The sequence below is a fragment of the Amblyomma americanum genome, chromosome 2, assembly GCF_052857255.1.
Source record: "Amblyomma americanum isolate KBUSLIRL-KWMA chromosome 2, ASM5285725v1, whole genome shotgun sequence".
Classification (NCBI taxonomy): domain Eukaryota; kingdom Metazoa; phylum Arthropoda; class Arachnida; order Ixodida; family Ixodidae; genus Amblyomma; species Amblyomma americanum.
This window is the reverse complement of record NC_135498.1, coordinates 41,327,309-41,346,157: the sequence shown is the minus strand read 5'-3', so window position 1 is coordinate 41,346,157 and position 18,849 is coordinate 41,327,309. Positions and strand designations below refer to the sequence as shown.

The following is an 18,849-nucleotide window of genomic DNA, read 5'->3' as shown; positions in this document are numbered from 1 at the left end:
CTGAGTACAACAGGAAACTGGGGGCTGCACTCCTGACATGCAGGACCAGACACACAAGAAACACCTCACCCATCCAGGCACAATATCCAGCCATGGTCCTGTAAACCATAACATAAGCAAGAATAAAAACTCTCATAGCACATCTTAATTGCTTTTAATGTGGTAATACTTTCCCCACCAGCAATAACGCCCCAAAATCTAAATACTTATATATATATATAACAATAACTCGCTGAGTGTCCTTTAAATAGGACATGTTAAAGACTACGAATATGCTCTGTATCAACGTAGCACCAAAGCACCAGTGTCTCAAAGACGTTGACACGAGAAAAGTGCAGGCAACTACGAAGCTATACAGTCGAGCGGCTAGCTGGTTGTGATCATCTCCTTGGGAAAATGTCCTGTATCACCGAGGGAGCGCAGGGACACCCGGCCAGAAGGCGGGATCCTCACGAGGGAGATGCTGCAGTTGGCCAGAGATATACGTGACCATGCCTCTGGTGGAAACTGCAGGGCCCTGCACTCAACACAGAGAAGCAATGCTCAGCACACACATCAAACTTGAAATGCATAGGGAGTGCAATTCCACTGGTGTCACTGCATAGGCCTATTAGTGCAATGTAGAGCAGCTTCACAAACAGTCATCATGTAGTTTCAGTCATTCACAACTACAATTTCTGTACATTCCAACATTAGAAAAATGCTCGCAGTTTCTAATGACAGCAAGAGGAAAACTGTAGAGCTGAGAGTAGTGTGAGGTGCCACTGTCATCCTTGACCATGCGATTACTCACCATAAGTGCCATCATCCTTGAATAAATTATACTCATTTTGCTAAAACATCATGGAAAGTGCAAGGCTTGAAACAATCTGTGAGCAATGTCAAGACAAAAATTTAGTGATAAGGTTGTCAGGCAGGGCACAGTCGAGCCCCGCTGCAACGAATGTTGGTTCAACGAAATACTTCCAATTCCCCGTCAGCTCACCATAGAAAGTAATGAAACAAATTTCTCATCACAACGAACCATTTTTGGGGAGCCTTTCCACTTCGACATTTTTGCTATGCGAAGCTCATTTTAAAAATCTATCTTTCAATAAAGCAAGCATATCGCCGCCCATCTGTGTACTTCCGTAGGTCCACGCTTTTGTTTCACTAAACTTTAGCTGGAACCAATTGATCCACTCACTCAAACGCACATGAAGACCACCATTGCTTGGTGGTGATGACAATCAGGCTGGCTGCCTTGCGACAAGGCGCGGGTGCAAGCTCCCGTTTTCTTCCAAGCTAGAGCTGCAACCAATCCGTCGCCAAAGGACGCAAGCAGCCTGGCAACAGCAGCAACGCGTTTGCCCTAGTTTTTTTCACTCATGCTTGTGCGCTGCAATCTGCATGAGCATGGAGACATTGTCTAGGAAGCGGAAGTTCCTTTCTCTTGAAGAGAAGGCACGAATTATCAGCACGGCATCCAGCGGCAGGAAAAAGGGAGATGTTGCAGCAGACTTCGGCATCTCGCACAGCATGCTGTCAACGATCCTGACGATGTTTTGGGACTATGTTGTCCGACCTGACAGAGTTTATGGGCTGTTTTTGCCTCAACGAAATTTTTCGCACGCCCCGTAGTTTCATTGTAGCGAGGTTCAACTGTAATGATTTAAGAGAGTTATCTCTGTCAAGTTGGCCTGGTTACAACTGCAACTATTAACAAACTGCTTTTATAAGCATCCTTGGCATGCCACTTTGCCTATTTACTGCCAACATATGAGTACTACTTTGGAAATTAATAAATACAGCAAGTATGAGAAACGTAACAAAAAGATAAACAAGAACAGTTAAGTATGTGCAATAGTAACATGTATGGAGTGACAGTTCCCTGTAGCACATCTAATGAATGTAGCATCCAAATAAGCAAGCTGCAGTTAGTATGCTGCTATGTGTGGCAGCCAATGTCAACTGGAAGCCTCATGTTGCAAAATATGCGAAGATGACGCATGTATCGAACTTGGAAGCCTAAAAAGAGGAAAACTAATAGAGTGAAAAACTTTCTTGAAAAGCACTGCAGCAGCATGAACATAACTTATTTTCCTCCTTTAAGCTTTACACTTTTCAAGAACCACACTGCCGCCAGGTATTTCAGGCAATGCACCATAGCAATGTTAACATTCACATTAGCCAAATAAATGCAAGTTCTCATGCACATACCTGCATATCCAGTACCGAATGACATTCGCGTGGCAAACAATGATCTCGTGAGAGTCCTCCATCTGACTTGCAGGTGCACGGTAGAAATACTTGCGAAAGCCAGCTTCTATCCGGGCGCCGTCTGTAAAGAACTGGCGACACAGGCAGACGGACTTAGTCAGATCCTGGCACCATTTCAGGAATACGAAAGTGCCCAGATAAAAAAAGGGAGTGTACTAGGTCAGAGCATCAGAAAAACCTGTATCAGAATCATTCAATGCCTTCAGGTCACGAAACTACTCCGTAACACTATGGGAGAACTTCATATGCTGCTCACAGCTGCTGCGCTATGGCACCACCATCTGCTGAAGTACATATCCCAGGAGCTTGGGCACCGTCGCGACCAAGAAGGAACCGCCTTCGCTGTTCATTTTATGCTAAAATTCAATGTTGACTGTGCTTTTGTGTGTTCAAGTAAACCAGTCTGTGTGCGTGGGACTATGTTGAGCCCTTGTGAAGTGTCTGCATGCCATGCCGTGCCAGTGCAGTGCCAGAACAGTGGCACATCTTTTAACCGCTGCGCTGGTAGTCGCACGAGGACTATCTGCAAACTATGAATGTTAAGTGAAAAATTACCAATTCTGCATATATGAGCATTAAGACTGAGCTCCATGTATGCGAAAAAGGCAGCGACGCGACGAGGCGACATCGCTCCGTCGCTTAGCGGGCAACCTTCATGCAAGTGAAGGCGGCAGGCGATGCGTACCCACGATGCGCACAGCGGACTCCGTGCTTGCGCGCACGAGCTTAGTAAACACCCCCATAACCTGTTCTCTCTTAAAATTTTGTGAGTGTGCCTCATAGTCAGGGCAAAAGAAATATTTCCTCTACGGCAGTGGTGTAGCGGCAGTGGAGATAACCAAGACGGCGTGCTTGCAGAGACGAAGTCGCATCATGGATTCACGGGGGAGGTGTGCTTTCGTTCGGTGCCTGTGCACTCCGGCTTAGTAAAAACACTCCCATAAGCTGTCACCGCAATCTGCTTGCAAGTGAGCAAACTATAATATACAAGTGAGAATGCGTGCCGCGAGTGTTTCTGCACGTATATACAGTTTGAGTGCAGCCCGCGGCTCGACACGCATCTCTCCCTGCAGTACGCCCGCTCGTATAGCCTACTCCAAATGTTGTTAGCCCTCCGTAACCAACAAATAGATCGTTCTCATTATTTAAGCGATGCGGGTCTGCCTCACAGCTACAGCAAAGCAAATATTTTCTCGACGGTGGCGATGGCCAAAACGATGCACTTGTTGAGGCCACGATGATTGAGGTGGTCTCGGATCTCGGAGCAGAAGCTGTGACAAACCATGGACAAACCGGAAACAGCTGTGTGGGGCTCTGATTGGCCAATCGCGTGGGGGACTTTCAGGCGACGAGCAAAACTTTCTGTTGGTGCAGATCCGAGCGACGTGACAAGCGACACGGCAAAAATGCTTCGCGCAATGGCGTCGCTTGACGCCGTCGCCTTCGCGTGAGTTTTCGCGTACATGGAGTTCAGGCTTTAGACCACTAAAGCCTTTAAGTGTCCCCTGCTTTCGCATGTGTAATAGGACATTAAACCCCTACCACTTTTTAATTAAAGTATACATCTGCCGAATGCACTTCTGGATAGAGCGATTTAAAATTTGTTAATGGTCACATCGGAGAAAGCAGATACAATAAGCAGAAACGGCGGCCATATGTGGCGTCTGCAAGTTTCCCAGACGTGCAATTGCATCCACAGGCACCGCTTGCAGATTCGTCCTACTGTGCAAAGCAGGTAAAGCAACAGCCAGCGCAGAAAATAAAAGAATATTTAACACAAGAGCTGAGCTTGCCCTTTACGCTATGTAAACAAACAGTATCTGTTTGCACACAAACCTATGTAAACAACAGTAGCCTTGCGGTACAGTCGACAGCCTGCGTCGGTCTTACTTGTGTTTGTCTCCCTTTAGCGCTATTATTTTCGGTCATTCAATAAATTGAACTTCGGTTAATTCGAACGTCTATTCCAGTTCATTAAAGTTTGAATTAACAAGCGTTTACTGTATTACAATGCCAATTAAACAGAACAGTACTAGGATACACTTGTCCCCACTGAGCCTTCAAAGTAGGCGATTTTCTATGCTTTGAGAAATATGTTACTGTGTGACACTTTACTTCTGCACAGCCAATTGTCGAAATATAATCAGTTATGGCCAAGCTATCAGATGCATTAACCAGTAAAGCTCGCAACACACTGCCGCCATGTTCTAGTAGCAAGAAGCGCCTGCAGAGTGCATAAAACCCATGTTTACACTAATATAGAGAAGCCACTAAACAATCCAGTGGGATTAAGAGCTGGCTGCTCTCTTAATCTGCACTTGAAAGTACTGGCATTCAGCTGCATTTGAATTCTGTTTAAGACCAAAGCAAGAGTTAAGTTCCACAAGAGGCAAGGCACCCAGTACAACTTAAAGCAGCTTAACCAATGTTATTCCAGCCCTGCAACCCAAAACAATAAAAGACTCAAATTAAGGCAGCCTGATGCCTAACTTGTACCTGAGTTTGAAAGTGCAACCACTGGACCTGCAACAAATGCAACCATCTTGCTCCAGTCACACTGGTACTTTAAAATGGCCAATGACCTGAGAGCCTTGAACATCCTTAGACAATTAAACGAGTATAGACACCTAATTCTGGCGACATGCTTTCCTCTCTACAATGATGCGGAAGACTGCAATGCATGAATCACTATGTGGTATTTGCTTAAGACCGCTAAATAATTTATAGTCGAATTTTTCTGTCATGCTGTTTCGGTTTCAGTTTCAACAGCCGAACGATGGCTGTGACATTACATTGTGGTTATATGCCACGTGAGACATGGAAAAACGTTGATATAATCGCTGCTTCATTGTTTTAAGTCACTACAGTGCTGAAGCCAGCTTTCCTCAAGTGCCGGAATGACAACGAATGTAGAAGCAGCAATTATGTTGCAGTTTTTCATGCCTCGCATGAACTATAAACAAACTTTGATGTCACTGTCCTCGTTCGGCTGTTGAAACCAAAACCGAAATAGCACAATAAAGAAATTCGAGTATAAATTATCTAGCGGTCGTAGGCAAATACCACGTGGTAAGCCATGTATAATAATGCCTTACGCATCATTACAAACAAGAAAACACGTACCCAAAAGTTAGGTGTCTATGCTCCTTTAAGCCCAAACAAGACTCATAGCCAACGGCCGATGAAAAGCTCAATAACCCTACAACAAGCACTTATACCACCACTACTGATGGTTTTGCACTGTGAAAAACAACCTGCCAACACCATCACTGCCTGCTACTGAGCACATATTGAGAACTCTTGCAACCACCTTGGCCTCTGGCTTCCAGGCTCCAAAGGGGGGTTCAGGAGGCACGGGCGCTCCTTCCCGGATCAGCTCACAGGAATCCACTGGAAGTGGTCCCAAATGCTTGTGTATGAGTTCAGCCGTCTCAATCGCTCGCGTCATAGTGGAGTGAACCAGCCTTGTGAAAGGGATTCCCAGCTGCTTGAGCCGCTGGCCTGTCAGATCTGCCTGCTTGCGGCCTGCAGTGTTGTAGCAGGAAAAACACTAGTAGTTGGTTTGGTTGCCGTCAGACAGCGAAGGCTTTGGTCATGTGGTCACTCAAGCTTCAATGACACTGTTGTTATTCAAACGCTGATGGGATCTGTGCACCGCAGTTAGCCTGCCTGCTTTTCTTCTCTCTTCTTTATTTTCTACAGCGTGCATAATAGCCCACATTTACAGCAACAGAAGACACAGCAAAGTGTTCCACTGCTTTTTTCTATTTCTGTGAGTACACTGTGTTCTTGCTTTATTTTAATGCCTTGTACAAAACAGTCGTTGCAACACTACTACAACAGAATTAAAATCATTTCATGTGGTTTCCCTACATAGTTCGCAACTGCTTCAGTTCATGTGTGACATTTCACGTAATTATTATGCATTTAATAGCACAAGGCCCCAATTACAATGTTGAACACTGGTGCCACTCTCAACATATTATTCCCATTTAAGCGCCTTACACGTCATCCAGCAAGCAAACTGAACAAAAGTGAACAGAGAAAACATTGCAATAGATCAAGACGAAATCATGTCTGGTGGCAATGTATTAGCTCAAAGTAGTTTCACAGTACCATATTTAACAGTCTTGACTCCTGGGTACCACAACGCTTTTCAAGCCGCAGAATAAGTCGCACACTTCTCTTGGCCAAGCCAAAAACTCAGAGACCTAAGCAATTTATTACAAGCAGCCTTAAAAGAAAAAAATACATGACTACGGCATGAGGCGGAGGAATGCGTATAATGAAATACACAGTGGAACCACTGGTAATGGCGCAGGTGAAGTTTATTGCGAAGTTAAAAAGAAATGCTCAAATGTTTAATACACACCATTTATACAGCTACGCACTAAGTACGTTATCTTTTTAACCTTCTGCATGACCATCTAAATTGAACAATATTGGTAGTCAAGTTTAGAAAGGCCAAGTGGAGAACATCCTTGTTCAATACTCATCCTATGCCAGATGAGACAACACTACATGATGCTAAATCTAATGACTTAGGATGGCACAGTGCTGCAATAAATGAAGCCTTGTTCACATTGCACTTACTTTTTATTCAGCTTTCTGACCGTCACAAGCATGCAATACCTTTTAATTGCTGAACACAGAGACTGAATAGTTCAGGCTAGAAAGTACCAGGGTTAAGTATTCTCCTCAAAACAAAGTGATTCACTCCAAAAACAGCACTTTCAGGAACACCCTATAAAAGCAAGAAAATCCCTTGTTAAGTGGCAGTGAGCATCATGGCAAACATTATTACACACCAGACACCACCAGCCATGCCAATTCAGTAAGGATGGTGCAAAATGAAGTTAATTTCGAAAGTTTTCTTTTGTCTTGTTCTAAATGACAGTAACAGCCACAGGTATTACCATAAAGGAAGCAGCTTACCCAATTCAGTAAGAGTGCAGTCTTTCTCCGTCTCCCCTCGCAAATTATACTGTCCATGTCTAATTATGTAAAGATAACGTGTTGCCGTCGGCCTTGCTTTATGCACTTGTTCGTTGTAACGATTCTGCTCTTCTTCTGACGAATTCTTGGGTGGTTTCGTGCAAAACTCCGGCTCCCTCCTGCAAAAAATAGATTTCACTTAAAGCGCTCAAAAATATAGTTTCAACCTACCTTGGTATGCCTGCAGTTCATTAAAAGAGCTTAGAGGAGTTCAGCAAATTCACGTGCAGTTGTGTTGACTTCATTACAAACTAGGAATTAAGGCAGAGAAAGCAGCTTGAGCAAAGCAGCACCGAATGTTGAAATGTTTATTGATAATTTGAGAGCATTGCAGATGTGAAAGCCTTGTGAATTTTTGTTTTATCAGTTTGCTCTTGCATGATGTTCATGTATACCTTGTTTGCTGTATTTTGACTTGTACTTGCGCTCCCCTGCATGGAGTCAAACGACTATGCGGTATTATTAAATAAATAATAAATAAATAAGGTTCAGCATGGACCCGGCTGCCGTAACTTAAATGGCGCGACTTCTTTCAGAACTTTCTGACGGGCTAGTTGGTACATCTCTATTAAACAGCCTGCGCTAACTTGGAGACAGAGGAAAGAAGCGCCAAGTTTCCTGTGTACGCGTCCTGTTAGCGCACGCTGTTGAATAGTGACTTCTTTCACAGCCGGCATCAAAGCGATCGCAACAAGCCCATGCGTCAACCCAAAACACAGCTACAGGTTTGACAGAGGTTGACACGATTAAAAAAAAGTAAAAAAAAAAAGCTGCCGTCACGGACTGACAGCTTGTCGCAGCATGCGTGATTGTCAATTGTTCTCCACTTCGTTTATTTATTGAGCACAAGAAAGAAAGACATTAAAAACGGCTAACTCGATAGAGTATTAATCTATAACCATAATTCCGCTGATTACACAGGTAATCGGAGCGGTACTAAAAATAAACACTGAAGTGCACAGAAAGGCCGCTCTAATACAGCAAATTTCGCTGAAGCACACTGCTGAGGAAACGTCACGCCAGTGAATGAAAGCCACAGGTATTTACGTACATTACTTCGCATTGTATTCGGCTCTGACGACACCTTCAATAATACGCAAGCGAGTAATGTGAGCTCGGCCCGCACACGTGCACACATACCTGTCCCAGTTGCTGTCCCACTGAACTGTAGGCTGGAAATTCGTGGTCCATGAGGCATGCACTTTATGCTTCTTCGCCTGATCACTGCAGATAACAAAAGCTGCCACGCTACCACCGACAACACTTACACCTACGACTGCGCGCCGGAACATTTTACCAAATTTAAACCATTCACGCACCGTACACCGAGTCGAAACAGAGTAGTACGGCAGGTAACGCGAGTACCGCAAACGTGCGCGGATGAGCGGTTGAGCGAAAAGCCACCGGATACCGCAGAGCGCACCACGTGACTACATGCTCGTATAGCTCTAGGAGAAAATAAGTTAGTAGTACGGTCGATCCCCGCTAGGTTCAACATGTCACGTAATATTCCAGTGCCCTGGCGCCACTTACCACGCTGGTGTGTTTACCTACGACCTCCGTAGCATTGCCTATGGTAAGAACACCGTGGAAGTAGTTCGAGGCAACGTTCTTGGAGGTTTTGGTGACAGCTGCTCGCAGCGGATGCAAGTGGATGAGCGGATGCACATGTGGAGCAGCGTTTTCGTACCGGCTGAACACCTACATCATCATTTGCGATTGCCCGGGCATACCTTGAGCTCCAAGCTAGTGAGCGGAGGTTAATTTCATCACTGCGCAGCGACACATTCTGACGGGAAATCGCTCGTGAAAAGTTGGGCGGGGCGGCTCTAAACTTGCGTGATGAATCTCGAGCAGGCACAGGAGAAATTTCATGAACTTGTCGGCCAGGTAGACCCTGCGCACTCTGCAGAGTTCATACTATGGATCCAGAGAGCCTACCTGACGGCACGTAAGTAGTTGCATAGTCATTCAGTAGCCAAACACGCTAGGAAACATACAATATAAATGCAGGTGAAATCAATCTAGTTTACTTAGCAGAGCGCGTGTATTTGCGTCCCTGCATTCATTTATGACTGTAAACGAGTTGTACACCCGTGTTACAATGACTCTCCGTCCCACCTTCCTCGTGTATCTCTGGTGGGCGTTTAACGGCATATTTAATGATAATGGTGAATGGACTGTTTGTTTTATGCGTGGAAGTTGTAGTTTCCACCTCGTGAGTAACTTTTGAAATATGTGTGCCTTTCTGAGCATACAAACGCCAATTGGTCAGTACAGCTTACTACCACGCACGTTACTCATATGTTGCGTTTATAATGAGAGTTAATGCCTGCAAGAAAGAAAAAAAAGACCAAAGATGTATGCAGGCAGAAATTAAATTCTTGGAGTATTGAGGTAAGCAGTGGACAGCTGCGTGTAGAGTTAATATCGCAATTTTGGTGGCTTTGTACAGCTGGCAGGGGCAGTAAAGTTTTTCGTACACCGAAGGCTGAGCTTGTTTTCTCTCTTTAATGCACAGATTGCTCAGGGCATCAGGTGGCCGAAGCCCACCATAAGATGACGCAAATCGCAGATTACCTGAAGACCATCGTTCCAGGGAATGCAGTTCTTCCATCAGAGAACATAATTGTGCCTAAAAAGGGCGAGGTGAGGATTGCATTTTTGTAGCTGGGCCTTCTTGTTGCAAGGTGCAACTTTGATATGCTCTATTAAAAGAAGTGTAATAAGCCTCCTTGAAGTTGATAGCAATCTGGGTGGCATTTTAACGTAGGACAGTGGGGTGCACTTTGTCCCACTTGCCTAAAGTGTTGACAAAGGGAGAACAGCCTACGTACCATATTTTTGCATGCTGAATACAACCGGACCATCAAGCAAGCCGTTTAGCATGTTATCTTTTGCCTCCTTGGTGTTCTTTGCGTTTTTACAAGCATGGGTGTGCAGTCTGATGTGGCTCATTTTGGCAGGACAAAATAATTTTGAAGAACTGTTCAGGTTCTCAGCCTTTTTCATCAGTCAACTGCCTTGTATGGACGCAGTTTTAAGTTCTAATGCAATTTTTACAGCGATAGCTGTTAGGCGCCCGCCCCTGGCTTTCTCGTCACCGTCGGCGTAACCAGCGGGTGCGTTAATGTCACGGTCACATGACATTAACGCACACACCGTAACCTTCATGACCTTGATGTCACGTGACCTGATGTCAAGGTCAACATCGGTCGCATAAGCCTACAGGTGGCTCTGTTTGGAACAGCCACCTGCCAGTGCAGGGATGCATCACGTGACTTCTACACCAGTCCGCCAGGAATATATCCCCTAAACCAAACGTCTAAACAGCTATCGCTGAACATCACGTTAGACAGTCTTAACCGTCCTGTGAGTGTTTTTTTCATGTATCAAAAAGACTGAGGTAAGAATACTTATCATATTTGAGGTCATTTTATGATGTCGTTGGTACAAATGTGTGCCCCATTTTCTTCCAAAAGAGTGCTCGAAACGTCTTGAAAGTGACACCATTCAATTTTTAGTCATTCTGAGTGCAATTTTATCATTTGTATGCATGTGAGACATGCATATGCCTTGTGAAAGGTTAATAGGCAATGTATTTCAGGAAGCTCATATAATGCACTGTAGAGGTAAAGGCCTTAGCTTTCCTTCAAGCTATCTTTTGAGGAAACTGTTCATTTGAGCTCAGCTGCAAAGATTGGAAAAAAAAGAAAGAAGCTGAGAGGATAGGCTGTAGAAGCTAATCTGTAACTTTATTTTAATTTGTCTGCTTGAGTGATTTTTCTTCAGTTAATGTACCAAAAAGACGCCTTGTTTCAAAACACACTTTGCCTTGCAGAATGCAGACTGCGATCCTGCTACAACTGTCCACGTTGATGCATTTCTTTATGATGACAATGCTATTGATGAGTTGGTTGAAAAAGGAAAACTTAGCCGCAACTATTGCAAAGCTTGCGGATCCCGTGACGTTGCACCCCTTAGTAAGTAACCAAGCAGTACATTTCAATTGGTGAAATGATGTCCTCTTTTTCTTCTTAAAACTATTCACTCCTTAACACCTCAGCAAAGTGAAACTACTTAACTTCTCATAATATGCAAAGCAGCATTGCTAGTTCAATTAATTGAATTGTTGAAGCATCATGGAAGAGTGTTGACGTGCGTAGAGCAAATTTTTGCATATCGGCTGGGCGCCATCATTAGTGTTGTGACACTGCTGATGTTTAATAGGCATACAGCCAACCTATTGAAGCACACCAATCAGTAACCACTGATGACCGGCCATGAAATATGACGACACTGTTTAAAGCAAAGGATGAAAGGTTGTGTCACGGCTCTCACTTTGTGTTGAGTTACTGATGAGAAAGGTAGATTTAACAAATTTAAGTTTATAGGTAACAGGAAAAAACTTGGTGAACTTAAGTTGTAGCTCTGTTACTGGATGGACAAGAAAATGTGCTGTTCAAGGTGCTCTCAAATTATGAAATGATTAATTATGCAATGCAGATGTACAGTAACCTGGCTAGGGGTCTGATTCACTTGTGTTAGTTTTCTGACACATTGCAGTGGGACCACTAAAATTAAGTATAGTACCACTGATGGTTTTGGCTTTGTCCAAAGTATGACATTGACATCTCAGACACTGTCACAGACCTCTCTTGTATGCTAAATTGGCAACTGTAAGTGAGAGTTTATTTGTCTGAAATGGCAAGAAACTGAATTTTTTCATTCAGCGAGTGGAGATTGAAAATCGACGGGCGTGCAACTTGTAACGTCACACACGTAAGGTTGAAAGTAGAAATTAGCTTGATGGAGGCCACAAAACAGGAAAGCATAAAGGATTTGAAGACTCCATAGAACCTACCATGATAGTTTCAGTAAAATATGTGGAGAGGAAAAAAAATGTTGGAATTGCTCTTTAACCTCCTAACGGACACATTTTTTGGGAGGAAACGGTACCAAAATGGTCATTCAGTATCCGTGCTGCAATTTGAGTGCAAACCAAAAAAATTCTTTGAAAGAGCCCTGCTCACCATAAACCGGGCACAGATTGCCAGAAAGCCCACGACAAGCTGGACTCATCAGGAGCCAGAAATGGCAGTCAGCTAATGACGAGCCTGGGTCATTCAAGTCTGCTGGGGTCACGTGAAGGCAGAGATAGGCAGCTTTGTTATTTGTTTATTGCTGTGGTTTCATTCCCTTGCATATTATTATCGTCGTACATGCTGCTCACAGTGCTCTTTTTTTCTCCACCTCTTGCAGCCTTCATTTCTCACTCTGCCTCTGCACGCAGAGCCGCATTCATATTCAGGGAGATGGTACCCTACTTGAAGGACAAGTCTGTTCTTGATGTGGGTTCCAGACTGGGTGTCATGCTCTACGCTGTGAGTTTTATGTGGCATTTTGATGCGCTGTACCACCACACAGCATAATACAAGATTTATATCTTTCACAACAGCAAGGAAACAGAATGAGCTTGAAGTGACAGAAAAAAATTAGCAGAGTATATTATTGTACAAATTTGAACTGAACACTGATGTCTGTTGTATTGTATTCATGATCTTAATGCATGATCTCAGTTTGTCAAAAAATAATAATAATCCCTGTGTGCAGCCTGCTTTCATCTAGAAGGTTATTTATTACTTTGGTTTATCCTGCTAACATCATCTCTCATCCTGTTCATTGTATTGACCCTGTTTTACTTTCATATTCTCCGTCCATTTAATGCCCCGCTGCGCCTTCAAAATATTTCATATAAATAATAAATAAAATAGTGCATGCTGGGCTAGCAGTCTCTATTAAAACCTGTTTCTAAGCCTGATCATTGTTTAGGAAGAAAGATAAAGTGAAAAACTTGCAATGCAAGGTACGCTGTTCTTATTGAGATTTGTCTGTACTTGTGGAGGAAGACTTATTACACTACCATAATGATGCAAATTTTTTTCATTTTTTTCTAATCTAATTTTCCTGACCTTCATATGAACATGTGCCATCTTCTTTTGTGTGTAGCCATAATCTTTTTCGTACTTTCAGGCACATGCATTCACACCAGCTGATCCGATTATTGGCGTTGAGATGAATCCTGACCTTTGTCAGATCCAGGAATCTGCTATCAAGCATTTTCACATGGAAGATAGGATCAAGGTAAACACGATAAATAGTACTCTCCATCACATGTTGTTATCTTTTTTTGTAATAATATATTCTGCTATCATTAAAAATTAAAATCAGACGAAACAATAGTTAACTAGTGTCGATTTGGCATTCCATTTGCATTGTTAAATGCGCAAATTTTTTACATGTTTTTAACATAGATTACCTTTTTTATGGTGCAATGTTATGCACACACACAATGCGCGAGGCAAAAAAACCTTGTGATGTCTAAATGGAAGAAACTGGTTTAGTGTCATGGCGTATAACCTTGGCGACCAGTTGAATATAACTGGGACACATTTGTTGTATGATTGTAGTCTTCATTACCTTATATCCGCTGAAGCTCAGTAAATAGTTTTCACTACCTGTTGTTGCTCTCCTTGCTCAGGTTGTCAACGCCAACGTGCTCAGTGTACCGGATCTCGTTTCCAGCTCCGATGTGGTTATTCTCAACAATGTGTTTGAGTTCTTCACACCCGAGGCAGAGCAGGTCACCTTGTGGCAGTTTCTAAGGCGCACCATCAAAAAAGGTGCCATACTTGTTACTGTTCCCAGCCTTGAGGACTCTCTGAAGGAACTTCAGGTTTGTGCATGCTGCTACTATCGTATGAACCGCAACAAAAAAAAACAATAATAAAAAGCTTATCCATGTCACATTTGGCATCATCAGTGCCACACTAAAGAAATACAGAGCACCCACAGGAGCACTCCGTTATGGTACAGCATTCATTAATGCAGAGAGTTCCTGCTGTGAAGACTGCTAATGCAGTGCTGCCATTGTGGACATTTGTTTTATCGCCACTTTGATGGCTCTGGAAACAAGTAGATGTTGAGTTTTGCTTTGAACGTTGCCTGGGTGTATTTTATTCGCTCCTTCAAACATTGACAATGCTTTCTGTGTGCGTTTTTTTACGAAAAGGACTAGATCGGTGGTTGCTCTTGGGCATTGCTTTGCACAACAGCACCGTGTACCGAGGCAACTGAGTGACATAGAACCTTTTAGTGCAGGCATAAAGTTTGTTTCTTTTCAGCTTTAATTGGTTAGCCACATAGTACTTCTCGAATGGGCCTTGTCACCTCATAGCTCTACCTGATCATGCTTTCACCCCTTTGCTGAACAATGGTTGGATGAGGAGTACTGTGCATGAGGATCCTGCATTTCAGCAGCAGTTATGGGGGCACAGAGAAATATGTGAGTTTATCTGAGCTAAGGGACATAGAACATGTGTGCAAGGAACAGCTGACGCTAAAAGAAAGCAGTAGAAAAGGGCAGCTATTTTTCCCACTACGTCTGGAAGAATATTTGTCAGGCACCTGACTGCAAGTGAAGTTTTCTATTGTTATGCAGTGTCCAACATGCAACTACAAAAAGAAAAGGGATTGATGCCATTAGAAAAGCAGTAAACAAAGTAGAACCCCACTATAGTAAGCTCGGATATAGTGAAGTAAAACTGCGGCCCCATTTCATTTTTCATTGACAGCTGTACATTGTTTTCCGGTTACAGTAAAGATTTTTTTTTTCAGAGAAACTGTTATTGTAAAGAGCATCTGGCCATGGCGAAATACATCCCACGGAATGATGACCTCACAGCAGGCTTGAAGTTTAGGATCGCTAGGCCAACATTCGGGGGCAAAATAGATACCGAAGACTATGAAACGGCACTCTTTGAAATGGCTTCAACACCATGCCAGAGAGCTGCGAGGAGAAACCAACTTTTTGAAGGCCTTGGGGTCGTGAGACAAAGCACACAGCGCGCACAAAAAAAAAAGAAAATAAAGCTAGCTAGGAACGCAGAATGAATCCGGTGCAGGTCATTGAGAAAGGAAATCTAGTGAAGTGCAGTGAGGAGTAGAAAAGGGAAGCAAAGGGAAAACGTTGACACTATTGCCTCTTAACACATTCCCTGTGTTGTGGTGGTGGTGATAACTTCATTCTAACAAAAGAACAAAGCGGTCGTGGGTCACCGGTGGGTCATGTCATTTATTCATGCTGTGCAGCCACGAATACCGGGTCACATGATGAAACCATAGGGCAGATTTTGTTGCGAGGTCTTCCTTCTTATGCCTCGCAATAAAATTTGGCCCATAGCCTCATCATGTGACCAAGTATTCGTGGCCGCGAAGCATGAATACATGTGGAAACCCACCGGTAACCCACAACTAATTGAATGTGTTAAATTATGCAGAGACTGCATAAAGCAACGCCGTGTTCACGCAAAGCTTTCGTTTTCACATGGAATAAAACTTGTGTTATATTCGTAGCTGTGTTGTATTCGTGCAAGTGCAGTCCTTCCGTGAGGCATAAACTAAATCGAAAACGGGATAAAATAAAATGTGATAGCTGAAAGCAAATAATTATTGCATAAAGGGACGACAAGAGCAGGATGAGAGGTATTTCTGAGTGTTTATTTTATAAACCACCATGTGTTTAGTAAGTGGCCAATTAAGCCAGAGAGCATTCTCAGAGCCATGCCATCGCCAACAACTGATATAGTAAAGATTTTTGCTGGTCAAGTTACTTTGCTGTTGACGGTTTCTACTGTCACCTGAAAAATCCAAGCTCTGTGTTTGCGCTGCCTTTCGCCATAAAGAAAGTAATCAGTGTTTTCCCCTGCTGTCTTTTTACAGACTGGGATTGTCGTGTCAGAGTGGGTTCAGCAGCGCTATGTCACTGACCCCTTGGCCTACAGCTTTGTCATGGACCATGAGGAGCTCTCTGAAGTCTGCTGCTATGAAGTTCTGTGATGTGTTTTTTTTTGTTTGTTTGCTGATTACAGCTGCCATGCGGCCCTGCTTTCTAGGGGTTCATTGTTGCGTACCGTTAGTAAAACGAATTCATAATGATTGGCTGACTGCTACAGAACTAAGGCATGGTACAAATGTAATGGAGAAAACAAGAAACTTCCATAGCTGGAACTGTTATCATGCATTTCTTCCAGCACCTTTCTTTTTTGAAGCGACAATTTGCCTTCAGCCCAGTACTAGTGACAAAAATTGCGCTTTGCAAATCCGTACTGTCACAACCTGCAGAGTGCTAAATTGTTCTTCGTCTGCCCAGAAATAATTTTACAGAATGAATTTTGCAGGCTAACAAAATTATGTCTTGTAGTTTTATTGTTAAATCTATTTTATTATCCTGTAATCGATAAATTTTATTGCCCACATTATTTTGTTATCTATATTGTGCAATTTATCTGGGGTAAATTATTGTACTCTCACACTTTACCCTAATTTATAAGCGAAACACCGATATCTTAACCAGGCTAAGTACTATAAGGTAGGGCTAGTGGTTTTTGTTCACCAAGAACATTATTCTAGTCTTTAAATGCATTGTTATTTGCAAGTAGCCAGTGCATTCACCATGGTGTATCATTTTAGAGAGCAAGTTGTCGCTATTCATGACAGTGTCAAATGATTAAGAGCTGAAGCAGCACCGACCATCACGTCCAGACTGGCCTTTGTTAAATTTTATGATGTTGAATGTTGATTATACACATTGTTGACACCATTAACAATGCAGAAGACACCATGGTCAACAACAAGACAGTGCACAACGCTTTGCCTGCTGTGGGTGGCCATGCAGTTGAGTAAAGTACATGTTAAACTAGATGCAGCAGCCTCACTTTAGCAGAGTGAAGTCGACATTCTTGCATTCCATGCTCATTCCACAGGAATCATGAGAGTAGAGGCAGCTTCTTGACATGTAGCGTGCAGTAGCTTGTGTAAGTGGATTTTTGTTACAACATAGCACGAAATATCTGTGGTGCTGTTTTCGGCTGTATTGTACTGTGATGCTTGAAAATGCAAGTCTTTCAGCAAACATGCCCCGAGCTTCTACAGCGTTACAAGTAAAAGCACACTGGAGTTCCTTGGAGGCTCAATCAAGGATGTGACATTACTGCCATTGGCTGTTGCTACTGCTGTTTTTTTTGCACTTCAAAACTGTTCTGTCCTAGCAGCGTAGTAGTGTGTGTGTGTGTGCAAAATAACCGGGGAAGATTTCTCTGTCTTACATGCACTGCATTCAGCCAGCTGCCTTTCCTAGTGCCTTTGTCTTTATTCATCACAGTGTGCCATTCGGGCATTGCAGCTGCTGTCATCCATCTTCGGATACTGTACACTTTGTTATATCAGTTGAGGCAACTTGGTTGTTATTCATGGCAAAGTGCTCACAATTAATAAAACCCATAAATATAAGCATGTATTTAATCCTCGCATTGAGCATTCTTGTGTGACATTTTTTTTTCTTATGTGAATGTTTTTAAGATGAATAGAAACTGTATTTTGCACACTGGGGGTGCGTTCATTGCAAGTAGTAAAAGTTTTAGACATATTTTTAGTGGCCAAAATATTAGGTGCATTATGCGAATGCTTTCAATATCCGAGTCAATATTGCGTGCAATGAGTCTACCTGAAGAAAGCTTACCGCAGTACTGTCTTACGGTATTACAATGGGTCCAGTTTCAACAAACATTCGGATATAACATGCCAACCTGCCTTGTTTGGTTAGTCTTCCTTTCTCTGCCATTGGGTTACCTTAGTTTACTGTGGATTCGGTCACATCATACATTTAGATAAAATGGGTTAAATTAGGAGGCCAGTAAGCTGATTCGTGCTTCTTTACAGTGGACTTTTTGGCAGTGAATGGTTAATTTCAAGTGCTTGCTGATGTATCTCGGCAATGCACGGCAACAGCAGAAACATTGGCACCTGCCATTATATCATTACTGTATACTGTCGCATTTAAGTGTGATTCAAACCTAAGATGACCGATCCATAAGCACTCTCAGCCCTAGCTCAGAGATTCTAAAGGTAGATTGATGCTCCTCGCTCTGCAGCCCTAGAAAATCGAACGATGTCTACAGCCTGGTGGACTGCGGCACTTCGCTCGAATCATCCAAAAGCTTGAATTAATGGCACTTCCATGTGCAGAACAGTGCAGGCACAAGACCTGCTCCTACCCACAGGTGGGCCAGAAACTGCCTTGACCCCAGAAATAAAAAAATTGTAAATTGCGGGGCTTAGTGTCCCAAAGCGATGCATGGGCTACAAGGAATGCCATAGTGGAAAGCTCCAGATTGTTATACCACCTGGGGTTCTTAAATGTGCCCCAACTTCACACAGCACACGGGCGCCATCGATGTGCAGCTGTACAAGCAGGTCTGCTCCACAGGTAGATCCAGGCTTACTCGGAGCTGTACACTGTATGCTTTATCTCGCATGGCGACGAAAGGACAACCAGCCAGCAAGGCAACAGCGATGCACATGTTTTTTTTCTGTACATGGTCCGCAAAGAGTATGTGCCTCAAGTGAACTTCAACTCTCACACCACACCGACGTGTAATAGAATACGCAAGTCTGCGGTAAGTGGCATTCGCTTTCGTGTTGGCGCACCTCTCAAATGGTGATGAATTCCATGGATGTGCAGTGCAACCTCTGTGC

At 43.3% G+C, this 18,849-nt stretch overlaps 2 protein-coding genes across 3 annotated transcripts; one reads left to right on the top strand and one right to left on the bottom strand.

Annotated features, from left to right (window-relative positions):
• Positions 1-137: 137 nt before the first annotated feature.
• LOC144121088 (serine/threonine-protein phosphatase Pgam5, mitochondrial-like) lies at positions 138-8,681 on the bottom strand. 2 transcript variants are annotated; one of them, XM_077654032.1, is made up of 5 exons: positions 8,395-8,681; positions 7,195-7,373; positions 5,567-5,784; positions 2,200-2,330; positions 138-517 (listed from the first exon to the last, which is right to left on the bottom strand). In XM_077654032.1, the coding sequence occupies exons 1-5, from the start codon at positions 8,544-8,546 to the stop codon at positions 367-369; spliced, it is 831 nt and encodes a 276-aa protein (XP_077510158.1). In that variant the 5' UTR covers positions 8,547-8,681; the 3' UTR covers positions 138-366. The 2 variants fall into 2 exon arrangements, with proteins under 2 accessions (XP_077510158.1, XP_077510160.1); XM_077654034.1 differs by having other exon boundaries at positions 5,570-5,784.
• A 74-nt stretch (positions 8,682-8,755) lies between these two features.
• Positions 8,756-17,611, top strand: LOC144121087 (uncharacterized). Its single transcript, XM_077654031.1, has 7 exons — positions 8,756-9,205; positions 9,776-9,903; positions 11,096-11,237; positions 12,517-12,638; positions 13,288-13,398; positions 13,796-13,990; positions 16,036-17,611. Exons 1-7 carry the CDS (start codon positions 9,097-9,099, stop codon positions 16,150-16,152), a joined length of 924 nt encoding a protein of 307 aa, XP_077510157.1. The 5' UTR covers positions 8,756-9,096; the 3' UTR covers positions 16,153-17,611.
• Positions 17,612-18,849: the final 1,238 nt, after the last annotated feature.

Excerpts from the sequence above, each read along its gene's own strand:
- LOC144121088 (XM_077654032.1), bottom strand. The coding sequence starts at position 8,546 with ATGTTCCGGCGCGCAGTCGTAGGTGTAAGTGTTGTCGGTGGTAGCGTG. Across the intron at positions 5,785-7,194 it reads CTGCACTCTTACTGAATTGG|GCCGCAAGCAGGCAGATCTG; the intron begins GTAAGCTGCTTC and ends ACAACACTGCAG. Across the intron at positions 2,331-5,566 it reads GGAAGCCAGAGGCCAAGGTG|TTCTTTACAGACGGCGCCCG; the intron begins GTTGCAAGAGTT and ends CTGTGTCGCCAG.
- LOC144121087 (XM_077654031.1), top strand. The coding sequence starts at position 9,097 with ATGAATCTCGAGCAGGCACAGGAGAAATTTCATGAACTTGTCGGCCAG. Across the intron at positions 9,904-11,095 it reads TTGTGCCTAAAAAGGGCGAG|AATGCAGACTGCGATCCTGC; the intron begins GTGAGGATTGCA and ends TTTGCCTTGCAG. Across the intron at positions 11,238-12,516 it reads CCGTGACGTTGCACCCCTTA|CCTTCATTTCTCACTCTGCC; the intron begins GTAAGTAACCAA and ends CACCTCTTGCAG.